The 26,179-nt window shown below is 38.2% G+C and overlaps 1 protein-coding gene across 1 annotated transcript in view; it reads left to right on the top strand.

Moving 5' to 3' along the window:
* TRPC5 (transient receptor potential cation channel subfamily C member 5) overlaps positions 1-26,179 on the top strand; it is a 2,601,559-nt gene that overhangs the window by 1,336,749 nt on the left and 1,238,631 nt on the right. The window contains exon 3 of the mRNA XM_044057112.1: positions 13,660-14,181. Within this exon, the coding sequence (XP_043913047.1) occupies positions 13,660-14,181 (522 nt within the window). The remainder of the gene's footprint in view (positions 1-13,659; positions 14,182-26,179) is intronic.

The following is a 26,179-nucleotide window of genomic DNA, read 5'->3' as shown; positions in this document are numbered from 1 at the left end:
ACTGTATTTCAATAATCACTGTCTATGCTCTTGTACTAACCCAGACTAACCCTGTCTCCTCTTTCTTTTCTCTTCTCTTTTCATTTCTACTCTCCCTATAACACTAATACCTTTCCCTACTCACCTTAAAGCATTTTTAGCAAAATTTATGTCATATTTATTGTAATTACTATGTATGACATTGCTATGTATGGTCTTACCTGTTTCATGCTACTATAATCATTGTTTAACAATTATATAAACCTGTAATAAATACTGGACCTTTTCTCCCCGGGCCTCTACAGAAAATGGACATATATCCAGCTAGACTAGCCCGGTCAACAAATGTAAAATAAAATAAATAAAAAATAAATAAGGTGCTTATCAAAAAGAGTTGGGAGATTTTTTTTTCAGTTTCCTGACCAAATGTTCCTTTTCTTGATAAATACTACATCTGGTGACGGACCTGAAGAAAGGTCATGTGGCATGTGGAACCAATCTAATCAAAAAAGTAAGATAAATAAATGAAATGGATATAAATTAGTGAATATGTTTTTTCTGTGAAAGTATCTGCCAAATCAGTGCATTTATAAAAATAGTTTTACACTACCAGTGGCTCCACTTATCTAGCATTGCTGGTGGTGTTTCAGATTTGGTTTTGCTCGGAGTGTTCCTCTTTAAACTGAAGTTACTAAATTCTTAGATAAAAGCGTATATATCTCTGCAGCTTACCATAATTATTATGCTTCTGTCATAGGTGAATGTTTCTTTTCTTTGGTGGGGTAGGACAGTCGGAAGGAGCATATATCTGAAGTTCAAGAAAACAAACAATCTGGCATTAACAGTAGAAAAAAAAACAGATCAAATGCTGTTCTCTTAACTCATACAGAGTATTCTACTTGGCTTGTATAGATCATACGCTTATTTCATATTCAACTAGCACAATAAAAAAATATTAACTACAAGGGGTAGACTGGCTAAGTGCTAGATATAATATCTGGTAATAATCCAGAAAAGTATGGCAATTAAGCACAAACTGTTTGTTCTTAGTACCTTAAGTGTGATTTATAAATCTTTTAGTATCCCCAGTTGGCAAAACTGAGCTTCTCTTGTGGTTTAGCAGTGCATGCAGAGATTACTGATAATCTGTAAACTGCCATTGAGGATTTCAGTGTTGATGTATTATAAAACTGCAACAATCTGTACAAGCCATGCATCACAGTAACAGGAATAAAAATAGCGAACTATCCTGTTCTTGCCCCAGCCTGACATCATCAGAATATTATTTCACAAGGGCCAATGTCTTGCTGAGTAGGGTAGCCATTAATGCTGTCTGCAGCCTTCTTTTTCAAATAACATTTTCTGGTTAAATAAAAATGAAGCTTCAACAACCAACTCACAAAGTAAGTCACTTGCACTGAGAACAAGTCTTTCAGAATCAGAGCAGACTTTTACTGAGAACAAGTCTTTCAGAATCTGGGCAGACTTACACTAGAGTAAGTCACTTAGACTGAGATCAGATCTTTTGGAATTGGACCTAATGTCTTATGCTTAAATACAGCCTGTAAATTGTTCCTGAACTGGAAGAAGAACTGAAAGGTTATTAACACTGTTGTGACTTCATCTTTTCTGTCAGTCTCATGACTATGTATACCTGGGAAGCACTGTATTTTACCAAACTAAAGTTATCTCATGCAACCTTATTGTTTAACATATTAATATCATGTTTGCACATACTGGGAGAGCAATGTATTTTATCAAATTGAAGTTACCACATACAACCTTACTGTTAATATACAGTACCAAATCATGTTTGTATATCCTTAAACATCATTGTATTTTACTAAATTTAAGTTATCCCTTGCAACCTTACTATTAATATACCATAATCATTTTTGCATATAACTCGACAGCAATATATTTTACTAAATTAAAGTTATCCTGTTAACTATGTGATGGCCTCCTTCATGTCCAGGAAATACCTTTATATTTATTTAAGTTATTTAAAGATTAAGCACCATGTATACAAGTAAAAGATAAACAGTCAAAGATAATTTACAATAAAAATGTGGTTAAAACCAGCTAACAACATTTAATATCTTACCCAAAAATAACACAAAAAGAAGTACAACCACGTGACTTTTATTTTAACAAATGTAAGTATTTTCATTCTATAGCTCAATAACTTTATCAAGCAAATAAACAACAAGCTCAAATATATATATATATATATATATATATATATATATATATATAAATCATCATGGCTTCATCCTAACAATCTTATAAATGACTGGCTAAAAAACTAACCCTGATTAATGCTTATGTCATTCAAATCAGATCCTTTGACAAAGAAGGATAAACTCCTGACTATGATCCAGGTGACCAGAGTTTGATTAATGGTATGGATGCCTGTTGAAGCTTACCTGGGGAAGAAAGACATGATGCAGCTTGCTCATTTACCTTTTGTTGGGAGAAGGGTGAAGGAGTGCATGGATGAATCTTTGGTGGAGACCAGAGACCACAGGGGTCATTAGCTTCAAGAACAGGGGTAAGCCATGGAAGCAGGTGTCATGACCTTGTGGGCACCAACTGCATGCCAAACCTTCAGGTTGTTACTAGGTATATGTAGCAGAGTTAGGGCTAAAACCACTACAATGACTACCGCAGTGATGGTACCTCATCTGGCTGTCACCCAGTAGATGAAGAAAGGGTCTGTAAACTACTGGGCAAAAGAAATGACAGGAATATAATGAGGTAGATAGTACATTTATAGCCAAATTACTTACAGAAACTTGTCTACTCTGTAGCAAAATGTCAGCTATGAGCACAATAGCCGATGGCAGTGGGTGATAGTCATAACAGGACTAAGCAGCTACAAGTTAGTTGTCTTATCCCAAAGTACAGATGCCAGTCTTACTAGGTCTTTACAGTTGCCACATGTAAGTCTGTCTGCTGGGCAGCTAAATATTAAAAAAATAAATAAGTAAACCACTAATTCTATGTGCTTAACAACCCTGAATTTCTGTGTCTTATGCTGGGCATATTTCTGCTGTGACAGGAAGCAGCAGATGAGAATGAGAGACTTTAGCAATAGTCCAAAGATACTCAGTGCCGCTGGTAGAAGTTGCTGAAACATGCAGTGAGACAGAAGGCATTTTGGTGCTGTGGTGTTTCCCATTAAATCAGTTAGGTATAACGTTTCATCTTGCTGCAGCACTTAATGTCCTGCTTCATCTGGAGTCACCACTTGACAGCTGTCATCCTAGAATTCAGCATGGGGTGAATCTCTGTCCAGATGCGTAGAATTACTGTGCACCAGTCAGACTGATGTGTCACCGTGGGTGCTAGCATATTTTGGAAACAAATTTTTGCCATTTATTTACTGTACCAGCCACATTTGTATTTTTTAGTGGAGCTTGTTTTTCAGTACAGCCTTTTACTTGTACAGGGAGTATTCAGAAACCCATAACACTTATGTGAAGCACTAACTCCTTTGAGACATTTTCTGTGTTTACCTATTTTAAAGGAATTTGCTTAAAATAGGTATTTATTTATATTTGATGATCGGGTAGAAGCCCATTTTCAGTGGATGCCTTGGGGAGAAAAGCTCCAAAATATTATAAAACATTTAAGAACAATAATTTTACAATTTTTAAAAATAATATGCAAAAAATACTGTTTAAATATTTATACCAAATTAGACATGATATGAAAACATTGGTTAAGAATAGATGCATGTTATGCGACAATGATTTAATAGAGAGATTTTAGTCCGTTTATAGAGAAATTAAAGGTAAATTAGTATAATACAAACAGGAATTGTAATAAAAAGTGAGAGAAAATCAGGTATATGGTATATGTAGAGAGAAAACTGGGGAAAGAAACTGATAGAAGTAAGGAAGTGAGTGAAGAAGGGAGAGTAAGGAGATGTGAGGTATGATTAAGTATTGGTTTACATTTAGGGATGTCGTTTATCCTGGTGTTGAGCAAGAACAGAGCCAGTCTTTGGCTAGGAAGTCTTTCAGAATGGCTTTGAAGGATGGGATGGAGGGTATTGACCTGATGTATAGCTATAAGGAGTTGAAAGCCTTTGCAACATGGTACGAGTACAGACAGTGGCCATTAGATTTGACAGGTTTGTGAAAAGAAATGGTCATTGGATTACAATGACCAACTAGGAACATAGTTGTGTAGAATGTTGTTTAGTGATGGACAAGCAGATGGATTCTGAATAATTTTGTAGATGGTACGAAGCTGTGTATATATTAGTTGATGAGATAGTCCTAAACAGTGGATTCTGAATAAGTATTTGCTGCAAATTTAGCAACTTTGTTACAGCATTGTTCAAGTTCTGATTTTTGTGAAGCCTGAAGGTTAGTAAGGATGGGAGCACCATAAAGAAGTGTGGAGAAGAGATAAATACTGGCAAGTGTAGCTTTAGTTGTGTCGGTGAGAAAGTTTTGGGTTCTATAAAGCATCCCTAGTTTTTGATGAGTTTTTCTTATGTAGTTTTTTATATGCAGGTTGAATTTTAGATTATCATCCCTATCAATTTGCTATGAAAAGCAATTTTAATGTTTGCATTATCGAGAGAGATTAGTTTGAATTTTATTTTTTCATAGAAGAGGGATTTGGGGGAAAAATATTTTTTTTTCAGGATTGAGTGTGAGTTTTGAGTTACAAATCCATGTTCCAGTTGTTAAAGGTTCCTGATAATTTTTTTGGCAGTGAGCTATGTTGTCAGATGTGCAAATGAGTGTGGAGACATCTGCATATTGTATTAGGGAGGCCTGCTGTGTGGATGTGTGGAGGGTATTAGTAAGGATGTTATTCATCTCAAATACAAGTTTGATGATTCTGATGAATTGTCTCAAATATAAGTTTGGTGATTATTATGAATTATTCAAATACAAGTTTGGTGCAAAAACATGTGCTTGAGATGCAGATCTATGTACATTCCATGAGAGCAGGTAAAAATAAAAAAGTCTCACAAGAATTGATGCTTTTCACGAGTGCTATGGATTTTTCAAGTACATAAGCTGTTTACCAGTGTTAATTCTTTATGACCATCTAGTAATGCACACAGAGTTCAAAGCAGACACACAGACCCACATACGCTGAGGCATTTAATTGTAGCCTTCCCAAACCCTAAAGATTTAGACAAAGAATACATAACAAATGCCCTGAGCAGCCCCAAATTCACTTGTTCAAAACAACTCCCACATCAGCATATAGAGCCACATCTCATGTTGCCTCTACTTCTAAGCCCATAAGGCAAGCCACCAGAGAATCCAACATTATGTTCATTGGAGACCCCATTGTGAAACACACTGATGTCCCTCTCACCAGGTTGAGTAAGGAGAAACTCACAGTTGTTTATCAGGGGCCAGAACATACCACATTATGCACGTACTCAGGTCATTGGACCTCAAGTACCAGTATGACTCAGTTATAGTCCATGTGGGTGCAAATGTCCTGAGATGTACCTCCCTTGAATATATGAAGAGAGACATCATGGACTTCTTGGAATATGTGTCCCAGGCTGGTATGGGCCTAGCATTGAGCAGTATTTTACCTTCCCCAAGGATGATGTCATTATACGAACAGAAGATGACTGACTTTAATAATTGGCTTAGTTTCTGGTGTCATTCTAAGGGGGTGCAATAATTGTCAACATGCATCTCTCTCCCCTAGGCCATTGATATTAGCTAAAACATTGTCCTCCTCCATGGTGCCCTTTTTAGGTGATGTCAGACTGAAAGTACTTCTGATACAGCAAAATCAAAATGAAGAAAATCTAAAGGTGTTAATGCTCAAAGCTTGGAATCTAAACAAGAACCTCCACTCCCTACAAGCTCTCCTCAACCTAGAAAATGCTGACATCTGTGCAGTCACTTTGACATGGTTTAAAGCCACAGAGAATATAATGGCAGTGCAAGACTATAATGCCTTCCATTATTTTCTACCAGGTACTACACAGACAGGAACGAAAGGTGAAGGTGTCTTGAATTACATCAAAAACAAATATACCTCAAGCAGGTCAAACTAGATGATGCATTTGAGCTTCTCCATGTTAAAATCACCATAGACAAAATACTACACCATTTCCTTGCAAGCTATAGTTCCCACTGTGTGACCCAGGAAACCCATAACATGTATTTAAGCTTACTGGAAACACTCACTGTCCAACCAATACCATATTCATGGGTGACTTTAATTACCCCACTATTAACTGGGAATCATATATGACACCAGATATACAGGCACTAAGATTCCTCGATTTTGCAAATATAAACTCCCTAGACTGGACTGTCAATAAGCTGACCAGGAGCATAAACATACTGGATCTCTTCCTCACTAATATGAGAGAGCACTGCACACACTCCTAATGTAGTGCCCTCTCTGGTAAGGTCAGATCACAAAACAGTCTCCTTTGAAGTAAAAATAAAACCTGGAACCCAAGCTTACCCTGGAATGTTCACTATCTTAAAGCTAACTTCTTGCTAATAAGTGATATCCTGGCAAAATTTCAAGCCCCACAAACTCTGGGAACACTGCTGCCTATGCAGAACTGTTCACCTATAAAAGCATGTTAATAGTTGCACAGAGGTAACTGTACCCACTAGGAGTAAGTACAGAACTAACTCAAAAAGCAAGCCACCCTGCTAGAATCACAGCATCAATAGACAGTATAACAGAATGAAGACAATCAAAGTAAAATTAGGAGATATAACACCTATCAGGATAAAAGCACCTTCATCAAACTAAACAAACAATTCTGATGACAAATATAGTTTACCAATGCCAAATCTGAGGTAACTTTGGCCTCCCAGGGATAAGGCAACCACGAGGCATTCTTCAGTTATATCTGCAATCTCAGAGGCAAGACACAATTGTGTGCAAACCTTATTGTTAATGAAGCCACCTATACTGAACGAGAAGATATAACAAATCAAATGGCAGACAAATTCATCTCTAATTCTCCCCTCAACCACCCATCAGGATATAACATTATAACTCCCCCCTACTATTACTAGGGACCAGGTCCTCAATGCTCTCTCCCATGCATCAATAGGCCCAGCCAGTATCCCAGGATACCTTCTAAACAGCATGAAACATGACCTACTAGGTCCTCTAGAATGTCTGTTTAGCCAGAACCTCCAAACAAAATTTGTGCCTTACGATTGGAGCACAGCAGCAGTCATCCTTCTGCTTAAAGGTGGGCCATCACAGACCCTAGAAGCTACAGGCCCATAAATCACACTAGTCTTATATGCAAAGCCTTGTAAAGAATTATCATGGAAATGACCAATAATGACATAAGAAACCTCCAGACACTGAACCCAACACCAATGTGGTTTCATCAAGGGCAGGTCATGCCTTCTCAACCTGGCAGACTTCTTTGAGAAAGTCACCAAAGAAATGGATGAGGACAAAACAGTTCCTGCTGCCAACCTTTACCTGGCCAAGGCATTTGACACCACACCCTACTCAGGCATTTTTGATAAACTCATGAGGTTTGGTATAAACTCTGTCACCCAGTTGATAGCCAACTGGCTTACAAACAGGACCTAGGAAGTTAGAATTCGGAGTCCACCATTTCAAAGAGTCCAGTCACAAGTGGAGCCCCTCAGGGATCGGTTTCAGAATTGCTCGTTTTTGGCATTCACTTCTTTGAAGTTACAAATATGAAGATTAGGAGCAGACACAGAATTCCCCACCAGCACTAATTTTCCTCCAGGAAGGGCTGACAGTGACAAATAACCATGGAATAAAACTAAATGCCAAGAAATGCAAACTAGTATCCTTTTGGGATGTTATCCACCTTTGGTAACTATCTGTTAACTGTCATATTCATAACACACCCCATGTGAGTCAACCCAGTAGTCAGGGACTTGGGAGAGAGTAATCTAGCCTTTGACCATCACATGTCTACAATAGTGAGGAAATCAGTCTATGTTATGCAACTTATAAACAAAGGTATGGCATATAGGTCTAAGGAGAGCACTGTTCCACTACATTTCAGCATTCATCAGACCAATCAGTGAGTACAATGCCTCCTTTAGTATGTACTTAACCAGGTGGATCCAACAATACAATAGCTACAGAGGGTTTTCACTAGAATACAGGGCATAACTAACATGTACAATACAGACTGCCTCAAAGCCCTATCCCTGTATTCTGTTTCCTACAGGCTGTTCAGTGGAGATCTATGCCTGGCATGCAAGGCATTGTCATACTCCACCCTGCTAGACCTCCTGCATCTCTGAAAAGCAAACAGTACCAGAATTACCCTTTCTAAAGACTTAAATTTTGTCTATGATATAAATAGGACCTGTTGGACAGACAGGTATATATCCGAGACTACGCCTTCTGTGGGCCAGGCTCCCCATCCATGTGAAGCAGAGTTCCTCCCTAACCCAATTCAAGTTTAACTTGGACAATTGGATGGGGAACAGGAAATTCATCCCTGGTTTGGCACCTATGTCTCTTATGGACACAGGCAGCCGGTTAATAGTTAATCTCACAGGTCCCTACTTGTAAATGTTTCATCTTCCAAGCCTCTGCTTACACTTAATAAGGGTACCAGAACTTGTTGGAGGTTTGTGATGCATGGCTAGGCTAAAAAAAACCCTTGAGGTCATTAGCCTAGTACACACCTATGAAACTATGATCTAAGTCAAAGAAAATTACTCCATATGAGAGACTTATATCCAGGGCCTTAGTAATTTGATCATCATAATTTAATAAACATATCAATGTATATCTACCCTTTACAAACCCTTGTTGATATTAGTGTAAAATGGCACTATCTGTGTCAATGTTCCCTAGTATTTCAGTAATGCATCTTTGGAAGCATTTGCGCAGACTGGCGGTAGTAAGTGTATAGCTGGTTACATAACATGAATGGAAGTGACACTAATAGTTGATGGCATCACTTTTATTATCTGTTTTATATGTTGGTGTAATAGTAAATGTTCCCATGAGCTGGGAACAATACATGTTTGTAATAGCTTGTTAAATGCCAAGTATAATATTGGTAGTAAGTGATTTTTAATTGTTAGTAACTATATGGAGCGGGTCGAATCTTGCTGCACAGAAGTTGAATTCTCTATTTTACTAAAATCTCTATCCACCCCTGAAATATAATAGGGCAAGTTGTTCTGTCAGAAATTACATTGGTTGATAATCTGTCAAAACTGGATCCAGCAGGGAAAATGTAGCATAGTGTTAGTTGAATAGTTGTGCTATGTTCAAAGGGTTATGAATTATACTGCCTTCAGGTTTTATAGAGATTACTGGCTGAAAAGAATTGTTGCTATTATTAATATATTTGTAAAACATTTTCTTATTATTAGTATCCACAGCAAGGTTGTTTTCATAACTTATTTTCTCTAAATTTTCCTCTTAAGTGATATACTGATGTTTTTAAAAATTCTATTTGCTATTGTTGGGTGTTTCTTGTAAACATTATATTTTTACTGTTTACAAACATTCAAATTCCACCAGGGAGGAAATGTATTTTTAAATAACTATGCTTATAAGTAACTGTGGATTCAAGTCTATTAAGAAGCAAATCATGCAAAATGTTCTATCCCAAATTTACTTTGTGATTCAGTAAACATAAGTTTCAATCATACCCATTACCCCCGTAGTCTTTTGATGTAAAATATGAACATTTAAATAATAGCAGATAATTAATCTGTTCTTAGATTTGTGTTCTTGGATGGCAGTAAATCTTAAAAGTGAATGTAAAGCCTGATACTGTTACTAAAAGGCATATCTATTGCCATTTATGTTTCTCCTGTAAAACAATACATCATTTATTATAGTTTCAGAAAAATGTGGGTATGAGACTTGAGCAAACACTGATGAAAGGAAAACTATGATATCCACATGAGAAAGCACAACACACTATTTTTTTCTACTTCCACGTCATTGCCAACATATCTGTGTGACATTTTTGATTCTTACATGTTCTCGTGGAATACTACTTTCAGTACATATAATGATTCTTTTCAACAGAGATGAACCTAGAAAAAATATTTAGCATATATTTTCTGTTTGTAAACCGTGGTGGTGCCTCACAGCAAGAGGTTCTCTTGTTCGATTCACATCTGGACCGCATTCTGTGTGGAGTCTGCATGTCCTCCCCGTGGTCGAGTGGCCTCCGAAAGACATGCGTAAATGGGCGTGCCTTTGCTGAAGGCTGGGTGTCGGGCTGGCAACTCGGCACCATAAAAATCTACTGCCAATCATTAGTGGACCGGAGTTCCGCTGTGGTGACCCCTAACCGGGAAAAGCCAAAAGGACAAACAACATTTTTGTTTAGCCATTGGTGGAGCAGAGGATAGCATTATTGCCTCACAGTAAGAGGTTTTCTGGCTCAGTTCTCAGCTGGTGTGCCTTCTATGGGTAGTCTGCATTTTCTCCCTGTACTTGCATGGGTTTTCTCCAGGAACTCTGGTTTCCCTCCATATTCCATGCAGTAGGTGGACTGGATACTCTAAATTGGCCAGAGGTGAGAGTACATGTGTGTGTGTGGTATGGAAGAATATAGCTCTAGATGATCATCAGTATTGAATTGACACCATGACCCTATGTGCAAAAATGGCAAAAGGGGGTTATGGATACATTAGTGAATCACAGGGTTCAGAAAGGTCTACCTCCAGTGTTAAGCAATGATACTGGTATTAAACCATTGGCAGATGTACTTTCTGATTCATAAACAGGACCACTACAGTGATTCTACAGTCAGTAGAAACACAGTGGTGGGCCATTTCCAATGCCATGCTAAATATTAATGAGGCATTCCAGGGGAGCAGCCCATGATAATTAGGAATGTGCTTTCCCCCATAAATGCCTACAGTAAGCAGTTTATGTAGCCGATTGATTCAAAAACTTGATCAAGTACATAAATTAGCATGGACAGCCATGTTGACTACATTCACCTATTATTACTTCTAATGGGAGAGGCCACATTGCAATTGTCAGGGAGTTTAGCAGAGATGTAGAGGTGAGGGGCAACATGTGTGCATATCTGCTGAAGTATGAGTGGTCTTGGGCAAATGTATGAGCACAGAGCTTGGCTCATTTGGTGCCCAGTGCCACTCCTCTGGTACTCCACAATGCTAGAATAAGGAGCAAAAAAAAAAAAAAAAAAGGACGGTCTCCCATTCTGCTACTGCCCTCATAATTACATGAGGAGCATAAAATAAAAAAAATGGATCTGCTGATCATGCCTGAGGAAGCTATACCTTCTCTGCACCATAGCTGTGCTTCTGTATGTATGTGAGTGTGTTGCTGTCTGGGTGTTTGCAGTAGGGGGTTAGTTATGGGATAGGTAGAATGGGAATGTGTGTATATGTGTACGAGTGAGTGTGATTGGGTGGGTATCTATGCAAGTATGTGAGGAAAGTATAGGCTGTAGGATAACTGTCAATTCATTTGTGAAAGGTCCAGGGAAAAGACAAAACTAATGAAGGAACAAAGACCACAAATCAGGAACAAATTTTAAATATTACAGTAATTCTCCGAAAAAGTTAGTACAACCACAGATTTCGCATCACAATGCAATTTCTGAACAATAAGAAGTATGAAACTCTAATGTCTGACCCTTTGGCTGACTGCTGTCATCCATTACTTACTGTATGAGGGAGAGAGCATATACATGAGGCTAGATCAGGGACATGCTGCAAAATCAGGGACATTTGAGAAATATGAAGATGTGTTTGTGTGGATTTGAATGTGTCTGGGAGAGTCACTGGGGTGGGTGCCTATTCCAATGCAATGCATGGGATGCTGGTAGTTATTACTGCAGGAAAGTATTGATTAGCACATGTGATCCAGAGACATGCAAACTAGCCAATACTGAGGCTTTTCCTAACTACAGCTAAACATATTGCTGAATTGCATTTGTGTAAAGTGCCACTTTTGGCACGGCAGTTTACATGAGCCCAGAGTGCTGCTGCTTTTGTTCATTCCTTTTCTGGTACCTATATTAATGTTTTCAGGGTTGCTGGAGTGATGAATACTATCTCAACATACACTAGGTGTAAAGCAGAGACATAGTCCTGGATGGGATCTAGCCAATCATAGGATGAACGCATGCACACTCATATATATATAAGTACACACACACGAGCACACACGCACCATATGCACATGGATAACTGACTTTTAGAGGATCTCTGTTACTCCTATTGGCATGTTTTGGTATGTGGAAGGAAGTCAGAGAAGCCAATGACAATCCATATGGACAAAGGACACCCCAGTTACAAAATACACCAAAACAAGTGTTATGAGGCAACAATATTAACCACTGTGCTGTCCTTCTAATGATGAAATAATTATGGGTATGCAAATAATAGAAAGACAGAAGAAAAACTCTGTATTTAAACTTAAGATATGTCTGGTAAATGATTTTGCCTCTTGCAAAGGTTGCATTCCTAATGCATTTAATTTATATGTATCTACAAAGCATAGGGGATAGATATAGCACCATTACAGAAGAGCAAACGCATTTAAATTTCAGTACAAGTTTCTCCAGAACAATGTCACTGATAATGCTGTCCATCCTGTGGTTACATTATCAGTCTTGCTTAGCAGTGAAAAGTGACAGGATGCTGTGGTACAAGTGATTTTTTATAGGTTTACTATCCTTCCACATGAGACTAAACCAAAGTCATTATTAGCATATGTAATGTTTGAACATTCCTAAGTTCATACTAGAAAAAAAAAGATTTTCTACACTGGCCAACATAACTCAAGACACCAATTCAATGCCAGTATGCTTCAAGCTCTTAACTGAATAGTTGCAGTAAGTGGTAGAAATTACAGTCACCTGTTTTTTTAAGAACGGTTAGAAGTGTGAGCAGATGTGTACAGTAGCAGTTAAATGATAAATATGCAATGCACTTGCATTAATAGGCTCACAGCTACATCACTTGAACATTTGTGGTTTACTAAATAGGATAATTTGTTTAAAACATCCGAGTCCTACATTATCACCTCGGCCAAAATGATACTTTTACTTTTTAATGGCTCATAAAATATCAATAAATCTGTAAAGGTCAGTATGTGTGGTTAAATTGCAGTACTATAAAACCTGGATCATTTGGCTAAATGACATTCTCGGGAATTAGGTACAGACAAAGTCTTCAATTCATGCACTGGCTTTCCATCCAGAATGTGATACAGCAAAGCAAAGGATTAAACATAGAATGTAATATTGAAACTGCACTTTAGGAAAAAAGTACAGGCCTCTATTTTATTTATGCTTAAACATTAATGTGATGCAATCCAGTTAAATTGCCCAGTGTCTAAATAGATAGCTGAATATGACACCGATACAAAAGTAAGTACAATAAGACAGAATATATGATATATATTACAATGGTCAATACAGTGTCTCTCAGCTCTTCATTGCTGCCAAAGTCAAAAGGGTCGACTTGTAAATCTAGATCCTACTGTTTATTGCATTTCTTTATTCTCACTGAATCATTTTCCCAAATAAGAAATACTTTTTTAACTAATGTTATTGGGTATGTCTGTTAAATTAATTTCAGAGCACTTGTCAGTGCCTTCTGATTTGGTTAAATGCATTTGTTGTTACCACAGGTATGCCACCTTAATTCTTGCTTATCATTCTCTTTATATTTCTTTTTTTTTCATCAGGTACCCTCCCTCATGATGGACACCCAGTTTTCAGAATTCACCCCGGACATCACCCCAATAATGCTGGCTGCTCATACCAACAACTATGAGATCATTAAACTTCTTGTACAGAGACGTGTAACAATACCCCGCCCACATCAGATCCGGTGTAACTGTGTTGAATGTGTCTCAAGTTCTGAGGTCGACAGTCTGAGACACTCTAGGTCAAGACTTAACATCTATAAAGCCCTAGCTAGCCCATCCTTAATTGCTCTATCCAGTGAAGACCCCATATTGACAGCTTTCCGGCTTGGCTGGGAACTAAAAGAACTGAGTAAAGTGGAGAATGAATTTAAGGCAGAATATGAGGAGCTTTCACAGCAGTGTAAACTTTTTGCCAAAGATCTCCTGGACCAGGCAAGGAGCTCAAGAGAACTGGAAATTATCCTTAATCACAGGGACGACCAGAGTGAAGAACTCGATCCCCAAAAATGTCATGACCTGGCCAAGTTGAAATTAGCAATAAAGTATCATCAAAAGGAGGTAGGTAATGAAAATGTCAATATGAAAAGGTGATTTTGTAAAGTGCTCTTAGCAAGAAGAAAAAGCAATCTTTATGGCAAGATTATGGGCATGTTACAGAATGATGACTACATATGCCAGGAATGAAACAAGGTATTATACAGCCTGTGTTAGAAACCTAGTAAGATTATCTGTCTGAGAGCGTTGCATATCTTAGAGTGTACTTGTAAGATTCTGAAACACTAACACTACCTTTTATTTTTCACTGATGCATAACAGTTATAAAAGGTGTGTCAATGTACAACTCCCGAGTAGTTTGTACTCTCTTAGATAGAGCACTGCATAAACCTTGACTAGTTTGTTCAGCCTTATGTAGACCACTGTGTAACATTAGCAGCTGTTTGCTCCTTTGACCTCAGTAGTTAGAGTTAGTGTTTTCCACCTTCAAATATTTCCTATACCTTCCCCTGTCTATCTCTCTAACCTCCAAATTCTTTACATCATTTCTTACTCCATTCCCCATTATTATGATTCAGTGGTCTGCTCTCACCCCATCACTGACTAGCCTACTTGAATTAGGTACCTTTGGGAAGAAAAATGCTGAACAGCTATAGAAACTTCAATTCCTCTGCCTCAGAAATGTGTTGAAATAACCTAACAAACATCTTAGTAGCACCAGTAAGAAACACAAAGCCAAGTTTTAAATTAAAATAAATACAGATAACAAAGGGAATTATAAATCATGTTTCTGCTATGTCAGGTAACTAAGAGGCAACACTCTACAATGTATTGAATTGATCTAAAACAACACCATTCTGACTCAAAGGGCATTACGGATATCTTGGCAGACAAGTATATCTCTGTGTACCCATATTGTCCCTCCCACTATTCAAGCTATACTACCCACCCAAAATCACTTCAGCTTTTGATACTGTCTACCATGTTTGTATTATAGACAAATTATTTACCTCACAAATAAGAAGTACAGGGCTTGATCCTCATTAAGTGAAATCAGCTAGGCTTAAAAGGGTCCACAAGGGAAGCTAGCCTAGTACTTACCTATAAACCTATGATCCTGTAAACCCAAACATTGTCCATTGGATTTCAAATTGGCTGTCTGCTAGAACTCAAGCTGTGAACATAGTAGGTACCCTCTTGGAAAGTAAAACTGTAACAAGCATCATTTGACATGGTTCTATACTGGAACCTCTTCTGTAACTTCTGTTTGTTATCTGTCTTGCTGGATAAGCTTGTGAGGTCCCTGCTCTGGGCCAGTAATCAAAGAGCCTCAATGCTAACAGTGATGAGGGACATTCACTTGGAACAAAAATAGATACACACAGTATTTCCAGATGTAGCTCTCTGCACCAAGTACAATTCCCCTTAACAGCACATAGAGAGCACACTCCAGTCCTGGGGCTGGGTTTCCCTCTCTTTCTAGGCCTCGAATAAGACTCCACACTGACCACAGCTGTAAAGTTGAGTCCTCAGCCGAGTCAAGTGTTCCAAGCATAGTCCTCCTCCACCCTTTCTGTGAAACCAGTGCACTGTGTCCCTGCTCCAAGTAATTGAAACATATGTGCACATGCACACACACACACACACACACACACACACACACACACACACACACACCTGGGAAAGGCTGGCACATATTTACCAGCTATGCCCACTCTGCCCAGACTATAAGGTAGGTACTACCACCAGAATACTGCAAAGCCAGCTACTCTAAGGCTCTTAAAAGGGTACCCAATTATACTCAGTAAAATTAATACTAATACAAATGGTAGTGTTTGACCAATGCAGCAAGGCTTTCAGGAGCAGCCACAATGTCACCAAATAAATACAAGTACTCTCAAAGGTTAAAATATTTTCTAAAAGACCAGCCACAATGAAAAGTTTAAATATATTTAATAATAAATTATAAAAAAAATGAAAATACAGAATATCTATTTACAATAAACACCAGTTTCAATCACAGGAAATATTAGAAATAACACAGATGGATAAATTCCCACAGATACAGAAATACAGTACTTAACTAATCTCACTATAATTCCCTGACTGATCTAAAGAATTACTATTCCCTGTTTACTTACTAAAGCAAGGCAAGCTGAAGTGGGTGAGTGATCCTTTTTTATCAGCTTTTAAAAACAGACTGCCATGAGACTTCTGTCTCATCTTGTATTAAAGCATCATTTCAGTGCTGGCCTAAAGAATGATATCACATACATCTGGTCATCTGATTTCTGGTTCCCACACTACCCCATTTACTAGCAACTGACCCAGAATTTAACACATATGTGTCATAATACAGACACAGAGCTTTGCTAAGATGTGTTATAGCATATGAAAGTTGTAAAACTATTTCAAAAATGTCCACCCTTCCACGGTATCAATTAGTTCACCCCTAAGGACAATACAGTAGGATTCCTAATCCTGGTTTTCACAAGCATTTATCTCTGGCTGCAATCAGAACTATAAGATGCAATCTTTATGGCCTAAACTTCTCTTCCCGTATCCTCTGTTGCAATGTATTCATTTCAGCAGTTACAATACAGTCTGTCATACAGGTGTATTTCTTTTCTGTCAAGCAGGACCCACTGTTGGTATATGTTTAACACAAACAGCTTTCCAAATATATTTTCAACACAAGCAACTGTAAAAAATCTGTTTGATATACAAATGACAAATAATTCTTAACAAAACTCCAGCTAGCTATGCTGACATATGTTACATATCCACTGCCTTACTTCTCCTGGCGTAGCTGGCAATACCTGACATCATCACAAAACTGATTACATATGTTACAGCTAAGGCACGTCTGCAAAAGAGCGTGACTAAATTCATCATTTGAGCACAGGAGAATAACATGCTGATAAATACATCAAAAACTAAGCATATGATATTTGGGAGACATAAATTGAAAGGTGAATATTTAATACAGCACACAGTGATTGAAACTGTAAATTCATTTAAGGACCTGGATATATGGGTAGACCCAGCTTTGAGTTTTTCTAATCATATCAACCAATTAGTTAATGATATTTGTACAACTATAAGTCGTAAAACAAGATTTATAAAGTCTAAGAAATCAGAAATGATGAAGTCATTGTTTGTTAGTTACATTAGACCCAATCTTCAGTATGGAATATGGAAACCTTATAAGAAAACAAGCACAATTGAACTAGAAAGAATACAACAGAAATATACCAAGAACATCCATGGATGTGAACATTTAAGTTATTGTGAAAGACTAAAATATCTGAACTTGTACAGTGAGTCATATAGATATTTGAGTATACTGTATTCAGTTATATAGGCCATTTGGAAACAATTACCTTTGGGAATGTTTGGAGTTATCAAATGTTAGTAGAGAATCATCAGACAACCTATGCAGAAGATTTTATAGGAATAAGAAGTGTACTAACTGGTTCTCTGAGAGAGCAGCTGATGTATGGAATAGACTACCAAATTACATTAAACTATGAACTAGTTATTTTTAAGAACAGCCTGGACACTTATTACAGGAGCAACTGTTTTGGTATATTGGCAGGCTAGAAGGACATTAATGCCCATGCTTAAAATATGAGTATGTATGTATATAAGACAATACCCCAAGAGTATAGTCATCCAAGTTTGCCAATAACTACAGACTTGGAACTCTTACTTAATCCCCCACTGATACCACACTGTTTCTGCAGGGTTCAACTATGCCCATAGTTTGTGCTCAGAAAATGATCTCAAACTGACAGCTAATAAGTGCAATGCAGCACTGTTTGGCTAGCAAGCCATTCCCACCTTCTGTCATATAAACAGTGCTCCTCCACAAACTGTCACTGCTACACAGCTATAACAGACATTGGCACATATGTGGATAACGCTCTCTCATTTGGCAACCATATTTCCACCAGCTACGGGAAATTCTTCTGTCTAGCCCAACTGATATCCAAGGTAATTTCTTTAAGATCTAAACATGTCATTACTATACTCTTATTGTGACATACTAGACCTAATACTGAATATTTGTTTCTTGCTTTTTTGACTGGTTTATCCCCACTTGGCCTATACCATCTTTTCAGTGGAGCCCCCAGCAGTATTCATATTGACTATGGGAAAACTGGTCAGGGTGTCAGAGAAATTCACCTACACTTTTAACCAGATGGTCTCACAGGACTACTGTCTCTGAAAATGGAAATCAATGTAGTGGGTAACAGTGATCATGCTGAAGCAGTAAGCAGTGAAGTTGTGACCAGTGTTATAACAGATGTGTCTGAAAAGGAGAATTCATCTCATTGGGTCTGTATCACAGAGGAAGATGAAAGTGGATAATACAGTGTTGTCATGGCTGCTTTCTTAAGTAGAGTGATCTGATGCTGATGCTTTATCCTGAGGAAAGGAAGTGGAGAAATGTCACATGAAAACAAGCTTTCAGGATTCAACAGCAATTGTTGATGGGGAAATGAATGTGCAGAAGGAAGCAGAGTTGATTTCAGTCAGTAATATGAGATAAGAACTTACAAATCAGGTTGGTAGCACATCTGAGAAGGAGCAGCAAAGTGGCAACAGATATGCTGCAGTGACAGCAAGCCTGAGTTTGAAACAGCAGATAGAGCCATCTTTGGAGAGAAAGTCAGTTATACAAATTCATAAAAACTACTGTACCATTTGAGATACATTTATTTAATCTTTGGAATGTATAGTGCAATATGTGTGGGGTTTGATACAATTGGAATCAGAGACATTTTGAATCTGTGTCTTTGGCTAGGATAGAGGGAGTAAAAAAAAATATTCCCCATAGAATGTGTAAAAATTAGATCTAGGTGATGATCACTGTTAATGTAACACTCCATCTCCGTGTATAAATTTGGAAAAATGGGTTTTGATACTGATGCTGATGTCAAATATCTGGTTATGCAAATGAATTTTCAGAGCAAGAGGATCAATTGTATAGTAAACAATAATTATGTACAAGCTAGGCATTTAAAAAGTGTGCTAATGAATACTGCAGAAATGTGTATAAGATAAAGCAACTAGACAAAATACATTTATAAATTGGGGCTGCATAAGTGTGAATTTCATTCATCATTACAGAATACACAGTGAGGTATTCATCAGGTACTATATGACTCTAAGAAGAAGTACAGAATACACAGTGATGTATTCATCAGTACTATATGACTCTAGGAAGAAGTGCAGAATAGACAGTGAGGTATTCATCAGGTACTATATGACTCTAAGAAGAAGTACAGAATACACAGTGATGTATTCATCAGGTACTATATGACTCTAAGAAGAAGTACAGAATACACAGTGATGTATTCATCAGGTACTATATGACTCTAGGAAGAAGTGCAGAATAGACAGTGGGGTATTCATCAGGTAGTGTATGACTCTAGGAAGAAGTACAGAATACACAGTGAGGTATTCATCAGGTACTATATGACTCTAAGAAGAAGTACAGAATACACAGTGATGTATTCATCAGGTACTATATGACTCTAGGAAGAAGTGCAGAATAGACAGTGAGGTATTCATCAGGTAGTGTATGACTCTAGGAAGACGTACAGAATAGACAGTGAGGTATTCATCAGGTAGTGTATGACTCTAGGAAGAAGTACAGAATAGACAGTGAGGTATTCATCAGGTAGTGTATGACTCTAGGAAGAAGTACAGAATAGACAGTGAGGTATTCATCAGGTAGTGTATGACTCTAGGAAGAAGTACAGAATACACTGAGGTATTCATCAGGCAGTGTATGACTCTAGGAAGAAGTACAGAATACACTGAGGTATTCATCAGGTAGTGTATGACTCTAGGAAGAAGTACAGAATACACAATGAGGTATTCATCAGGTAGTATATGACTCTAGGAAGGAGTGCAGAATACACAGTGAGGTATTCATCAAGAAGTGTATGACTCTAGGAAGAAGTACAGAATAGACAGTGAGGTATTCATCAGGTAGTGTTGACTCTAGGAACAAGTACAGAATACACAGTGAGGTATTCATCAGATAGTATATGACTCTAGGAACAAGTACAGAATACACAGTGAGGTATTCACCAGGTAGTGTATGACTCTAGGAAGAAGTACAGAATAGACAGTGAGGTATTCATCAGGTAGTGTATGACTCTAGGAAGAAGTACAGAATACACAGTGAGGTATTCATCAGGTAGTGTATTACTCTAGGAAGAAGTACAGAATACACAGTGAGGTATTCATCAGGTACTATATGACTCTAGGAAGAAGTACAGAATACACAGTGAGGTATTCATCAGGTAGTATATGACTCTAGGAAGAAGTACAGAATACACAGTGAGGTATTCATCGGGTACTATATGACTCTAGGAAGAAATGCTGAATAGACAGTGAGGTATTCATCAGGTAGTGTATGACTCTAGGAAGAAGTACAGAATACACAGTGAGGTATTCATCAGGTAGTGTATGACTCTAGGAAGAAGTACAGAATAGACAGTGAGGTATTCATCAGGTAGTGTATGACTCTAGGAAGAAGTACAGAATAGACAGTGAGGTATTCATCAGGTAGTGTATGACTCTAGGAAGAAGTACAGAATACACAGTGAGGTATTCATCAGGTACTATATGACTCTAGGAAGAAGTACAGAATACACAGTGAGGTATTCATCAGGTACTATATGACTCTAGGAGGAAGTACAGAATAGACAGTGAGGTATTCATCAGGTAGTGTATGACTCTAGGAAGAAGTACAGAATAGACAGTGAGGTATTCATCAGGTAGTGTATGACTCTAGGAAGAAGTACAGAATAGACAGTGAGGTATTCATCAGGTAGTGTATGACTCTTTGAAGAAGTACAGAATACACAGTGAGGTCTTTATCAGGTAGTGTATGACTCTAGGAAGAAGTACAGAATAGACAGTGAGGTATTCATCAGGTAGTGTATGACTCTAGGAAGAAGTACAGAATACACAGTGAGGTATTCATCAGGTAGTGTATGACTCTAGGAAGAAGTACAGAATACACAGTGAGGTATTCATCAGGTAGTGTATGACTCTAGGAAGAAGTACAGAATAGACAGTGAGGTATTCATCGGGTACTATATGACTCTAGGAAGAAGTACAGAATACACAGTGAGGTATTCATCAGGTAGTGTATGACTCTAGGAAGAAGTACAGAATACACAGTGAGGTATTCATCAGGTAGTGCATGACTCTAGGAAGAAGTACAGAATACACAGTGAGGTATTCATCAGGTAGTGTATGACTCTAGGAAGAAGTACAGAATAGACAGTGAGGTATTCATCAGGTAGTGTATGACTTTTTGGAAAATAAGTATCAACAGTTTCACAAAAGAAAGGCTGTGAAGTTTTAGAAGTACCTGATGAGGAGAGGTTAGGTTAAAAGAAGGATATTTTAATGAATGAGCTGCATGCTGTTTTGCATGTTCTTAGAGATATCAGATGGCATCTGATGTAGTTTTTATAATTAGATGTGAATGGCTGAGAATTATTTTTTTTCTGAAAATACTGAATGAGTGGCCGACTGAAAGTTTTAAGTTAAATGAAGAGTATAGAGGTGCAGTTAAATTTATATGGTGAAAGAGCAAGATAGAGATTATATTGGTAATTGCTGATCATTAACATTATGCAATTGTCCAGCTTGGATTACCCTTAGATAGATCAGTTGAACAAAAGCTGGACGTAAAACCAATGAACCTACCAAACATGAACTAAGAATTGGTAAACTCAGTATAGCTTCACTGATGGGACACAGCTTGGAAGTGGATGACATGATGGTAAGGAGGGGGCTGGACATTCTATGCATCCAGGAGACAAGATGGCATGGTAGTGCAGCCAAGACACTTGGCTTGGGATCAAGAGTCTACTGCTCATGAGGAATGCAGACTATCAATGGGGTAGGAATTGTGTTAAGGGAGAGGCTTCAGAAGACAGTAAGTGGTGTCATAAGAATTAGTGATAGACTCATGGCAGTCAGACTCCAATATAAGGACAGGGCATTATTAATAATATCAGCCTGTGCCCCACAGTAGGGTTGTGATAGTGAGGAAAAGAGTGAATTCAGACAACGGTTGCAGGACCTACTAGATAAGGCAAGACAACATGAATTGGTATTGATAATGGGTGACCTGAATACACATATTGGAACAGACAGAATAAGATATGGGGACTGCCTGGATCCACATGGTTGGAGCAACTGAAGTAAAGAAGGAGAGGCCATTCTAGACTTCTGTCTGGCAAATGTTTTGATGGTGGCCAACACATGGTTAGCAAGCCACAAGGTCACATACAAGAGATACCAATGTGCAACTCGGGTAGACTTCCTCCCAGTAAGGAAAGAGAACTGGGTTAGAATCTGTGATTGCAAAGTCATCCCCAGTGAAACAGTTGGCCCACAGCATAAACACTGGTTACCATGATCAGCTTCAAGCAGTAGTCAGAGAAGGCTCTAAGGTTAATAGAGACTAGGCTGAAGATGTGGCAGATAACTGAAGAGAAGTCACAGGAGTACAAGGATTTACTCAGGGCTCTACCACCTCAGGAAGAAGAACAAATGGGTGGAGTTGAAGAAGAATGTCAGCGCCTCAAAACAGTGCAGGAAAAAGTGGGAGATAAAAAAGATGGACCAGGCTTGGAAGAAATACTGCTTGTGTAACAAAGATAATAAGAGAGGAATTGCAATAGCAAAGAACAAGGCATCAGAGGCACTCTACCAGCTTCTGGAAAGTGTCTCAGTAAATGGCACAAAGAAACTCTACTAGGCTGTAAGGCAAAGACAGAAAGATAAGGAAGATAGTCAGATACCCTTCATAAGGAATGCCAGTAACAGCCTGTCTGCCAGCCTTTAAGATATCAAAGGCAGATGGAAGGAGTACTTCCATAAGCTTCTGAATGAAGAAAACCCCTCAGAAGTTGCACCTCGCCAGACACAGCCTACAATGAAAGAAGAGAAAGAGCCCACAGTAGAAGAAGAAAGTACAACACTGAGGAATATGAAGTCAGGGAAAGCAGCAGACTCAGATGAGGTCACAGCAGATATGATAAAGATGTTGGGTGAGATGGGGAGAAATGGCTCCAGAGGGTACTCATACTAGTATGTACAGAAAGGCATATCCCAGATGACTAGAGAATATGTATACTAGTGCCAGTGTACTAGAACAAAGGGGACATTCACAGCTGTGGACAGTATAGTGGTATAAAACTCCTGTCATATTGCATGAAAGCCGTGGACAGGATGATTGATAAAAGAATACAAAGAGTAGTAGAAAGTAAGATGGGAGATGAGCTGGTCATATTCAGATCAGGGTGCAGCACAACTGACCCAATGTTTGCACTGAGGCACGTTTCCATACCTGGCTTCTTCGGCTCCACCTATTTCCTCTTCTTCCTAAGTTGCTATACCCTGAGTAATTCCTTGAACTCCTGTGCTTTATCTCCAGTTAATTTCCAGGTCTTCAGCCTAGAAGAAGCTAGAAATGAAGAAAAAGTCCAACTGGGCATTCCTAGACTTGAAGAAAGCATGTGATGAAGTCTCAAAATCTTGTGATAGTTCAAAGTCTTAGAAATGTTGGTAAAACTGGTGCAGGCTATATTCAAAGAACCAGTGACTCAAGTGCAAACATTAGTTTGACTCACAGCGGGATTCCCAGTGGGACTGGGTGCGCATCAGGGATCAGCTCTGAGCCCACTGCTGTTTGTACTGGTGATGGACAACATTAGCAAAGGTCAGAGGGAACAGGTCCACAAAGTTGCAGTATGCAGATAATGTGGCATTACAGGCAGACTCTGAGCAAGATGTTCGACAAAGAATAGAGGAATAGAATGCAAAACTGAAGGCATAGGGTTGAAACTGAGCATAGATAAGACAGTTGTAATGGTAGCAAATGGGGAAATCAGAAAAGCTGAGAACTGAGATAGAAGGGAAAGTAGTGGAACTGGTTAACAGTTTCAAGTATGTGTGAGGGGTGGTTGAGGAGAAGGGAAGTCTGAATGAGGAGGTCAAAGCTAGAATCAGAGGATCTGCAGCCAGTTGGCACATAGTGTCAGGAACAGTGTATGACAGAAGCATGCCAAAGAAGCTGAAAAGTAAGATGTACAAAACAATGATGCAACCGGTGTTACTGTGTGATACAGAAACCTGACTAGTAAAGGCAGAGCAGTTGAGGAAGCTAGAGGTGATGGAGATTAACAACTTGATAGGTGGTAAGATGCACAATGTAAGACAGATGAAGAAATGAGGACATCAGAGCCGAAGGATTGCAGACAAGGTCAAAGAGAATAGATTACAGCGGCTTGGACATGTGCAGAAAAGCAAAAGCAATCTGGTGACCAAGATTTGGGACAGACAGGAAGAAGGTAAGAGAAACAAGGGGATCCAGCAAAGAGGTGGATGGATTGCGTGAGAGAAGACCTGTGACAGTCAGGAATGAGTGCTGAAAATAGGAGAGTGGTATTGAATTGAAAGATGGCAGCAGTTAACACAACACCCCGAACTTCATATAAATAATGGGATAAAAAGGGGGTTGATGATGATGCCGTTGTGATTCTAGGATTTTAGTCAAAATAGTACAGTTGACATTTAATGTAATTTTAGCACAAATTTTGCAGGATATGTGCAAAAATGGGAAAAAGGGGTTGTGGATGGATGGAAGGATGGATGGATGGATATATATACACACACACGCGCGTCAATATATAGAGAGATAAATATATACACACATGCATATATATAAACACACACACACACACATGCATATATATATTTTTTTGTCTGATGAAGCGGCTCTGTATTGCCGTGAAAGCGCTCACATGAATAAAGAAGGTTGAACCGAATGGTTTTTTCTTTTACTGATGCTGGATTTGTATAAGGAAGCAGCCTGCTAACAGTTTATATGGTATAACAGAGTTTAAGGAACCGAATGGTGTTTGTCTCTTACGGAGATTGGATGTGTATAAGGAAGCAGTTCGCCTAGAAGTATTCTTGGTTTGATAGTGGACTACAGCCTAAACGCAAGGTACACTGAGGTTGGTCAAGAAAGACTGTTGCAGCCACTATTTCCATCTTTATTCCGACAAATGGTTGGTTATGAGCTTGTAGCCTTGGATGTACAGAAGTGCCTTGGCTGGATTTTGTAGGCACTTCATTTTTGTTTGGATTGGTATACACATTTATTCCTTGGAACGCGCACTACCACGGCTCGTCATTTTTTGGATTCTACATAAATTTGGGGTTTGGTGGTTTCTACTATATATATATATATATATATATATATATATATATATATATATATATATATATATACACACACACACACACACACACACACACACACACACACACACACACATACACATACAGATGTGTGTGTGTGTGTATAGATATATATATATATATATATATATATATATATATATATATATATATATATATATAAACACAGAGAAGACATGGAAGAGAAGTCATGATCCTGCTGCTTATAATTAGGGAGATGGCTGATAACATAGATTAAAGAATGGAGATAAGATGGTCACAGGAAACAGAGAAAGTTCATTTGATAGAATGAATCCTGAGCAGTTAGGAAATGTTCTAGAGCCATATGACATAGATAGAAATAGTAAGGTTGATTTTAACAACATACTATAAAGCATGGGTAACATGACTTTGTTTATGGATGGTTCAGTATGATGGTGAAGGTGGGTAGACAAGTAAATGAGGGATGTCATTTAAAGTAGGACTTTAACAATGGTGACAAATGCAATCACAAAAACACATTAAGAAAGAGAGCATGACACTGGGGGAGGTGTGTTTCTTCACATAGTTTGCATATACAGATGACTTGATCCTGGTAGCTAAAAATAAGAACTGGGTGAAATAGATAGTATGTGAGGTAAACAATAACTAAGTTTTGTTGGGTTACAGCGAAATAAGAATAAAAGTAAGGTTACTGAGGACTGTGTTAAAATACAATGGATATGCTTTCAACAAGCTAAATTTGTTATATGCAGAGTTACATTTGGAGAAA

This window comes from Protopterus annectens, chromosome 15.part0, assembly GCF_019279795.1.
Source record: "Protopterus annectens isolate FY-2018-M chromosome 15.part0, PAN1.0, whole genome shotgun sequence".
Taxonomy (NCBI): Eukaryota; Metazoa; Chordata; order Ceratodontiformes; family Protopteridae; genus Protopterus; species Protopterus annectens.
Note: the sequence above shows the minus strand (reverse complement) of the source record. Positions and strands in the feature narration are given on the sequence as shown.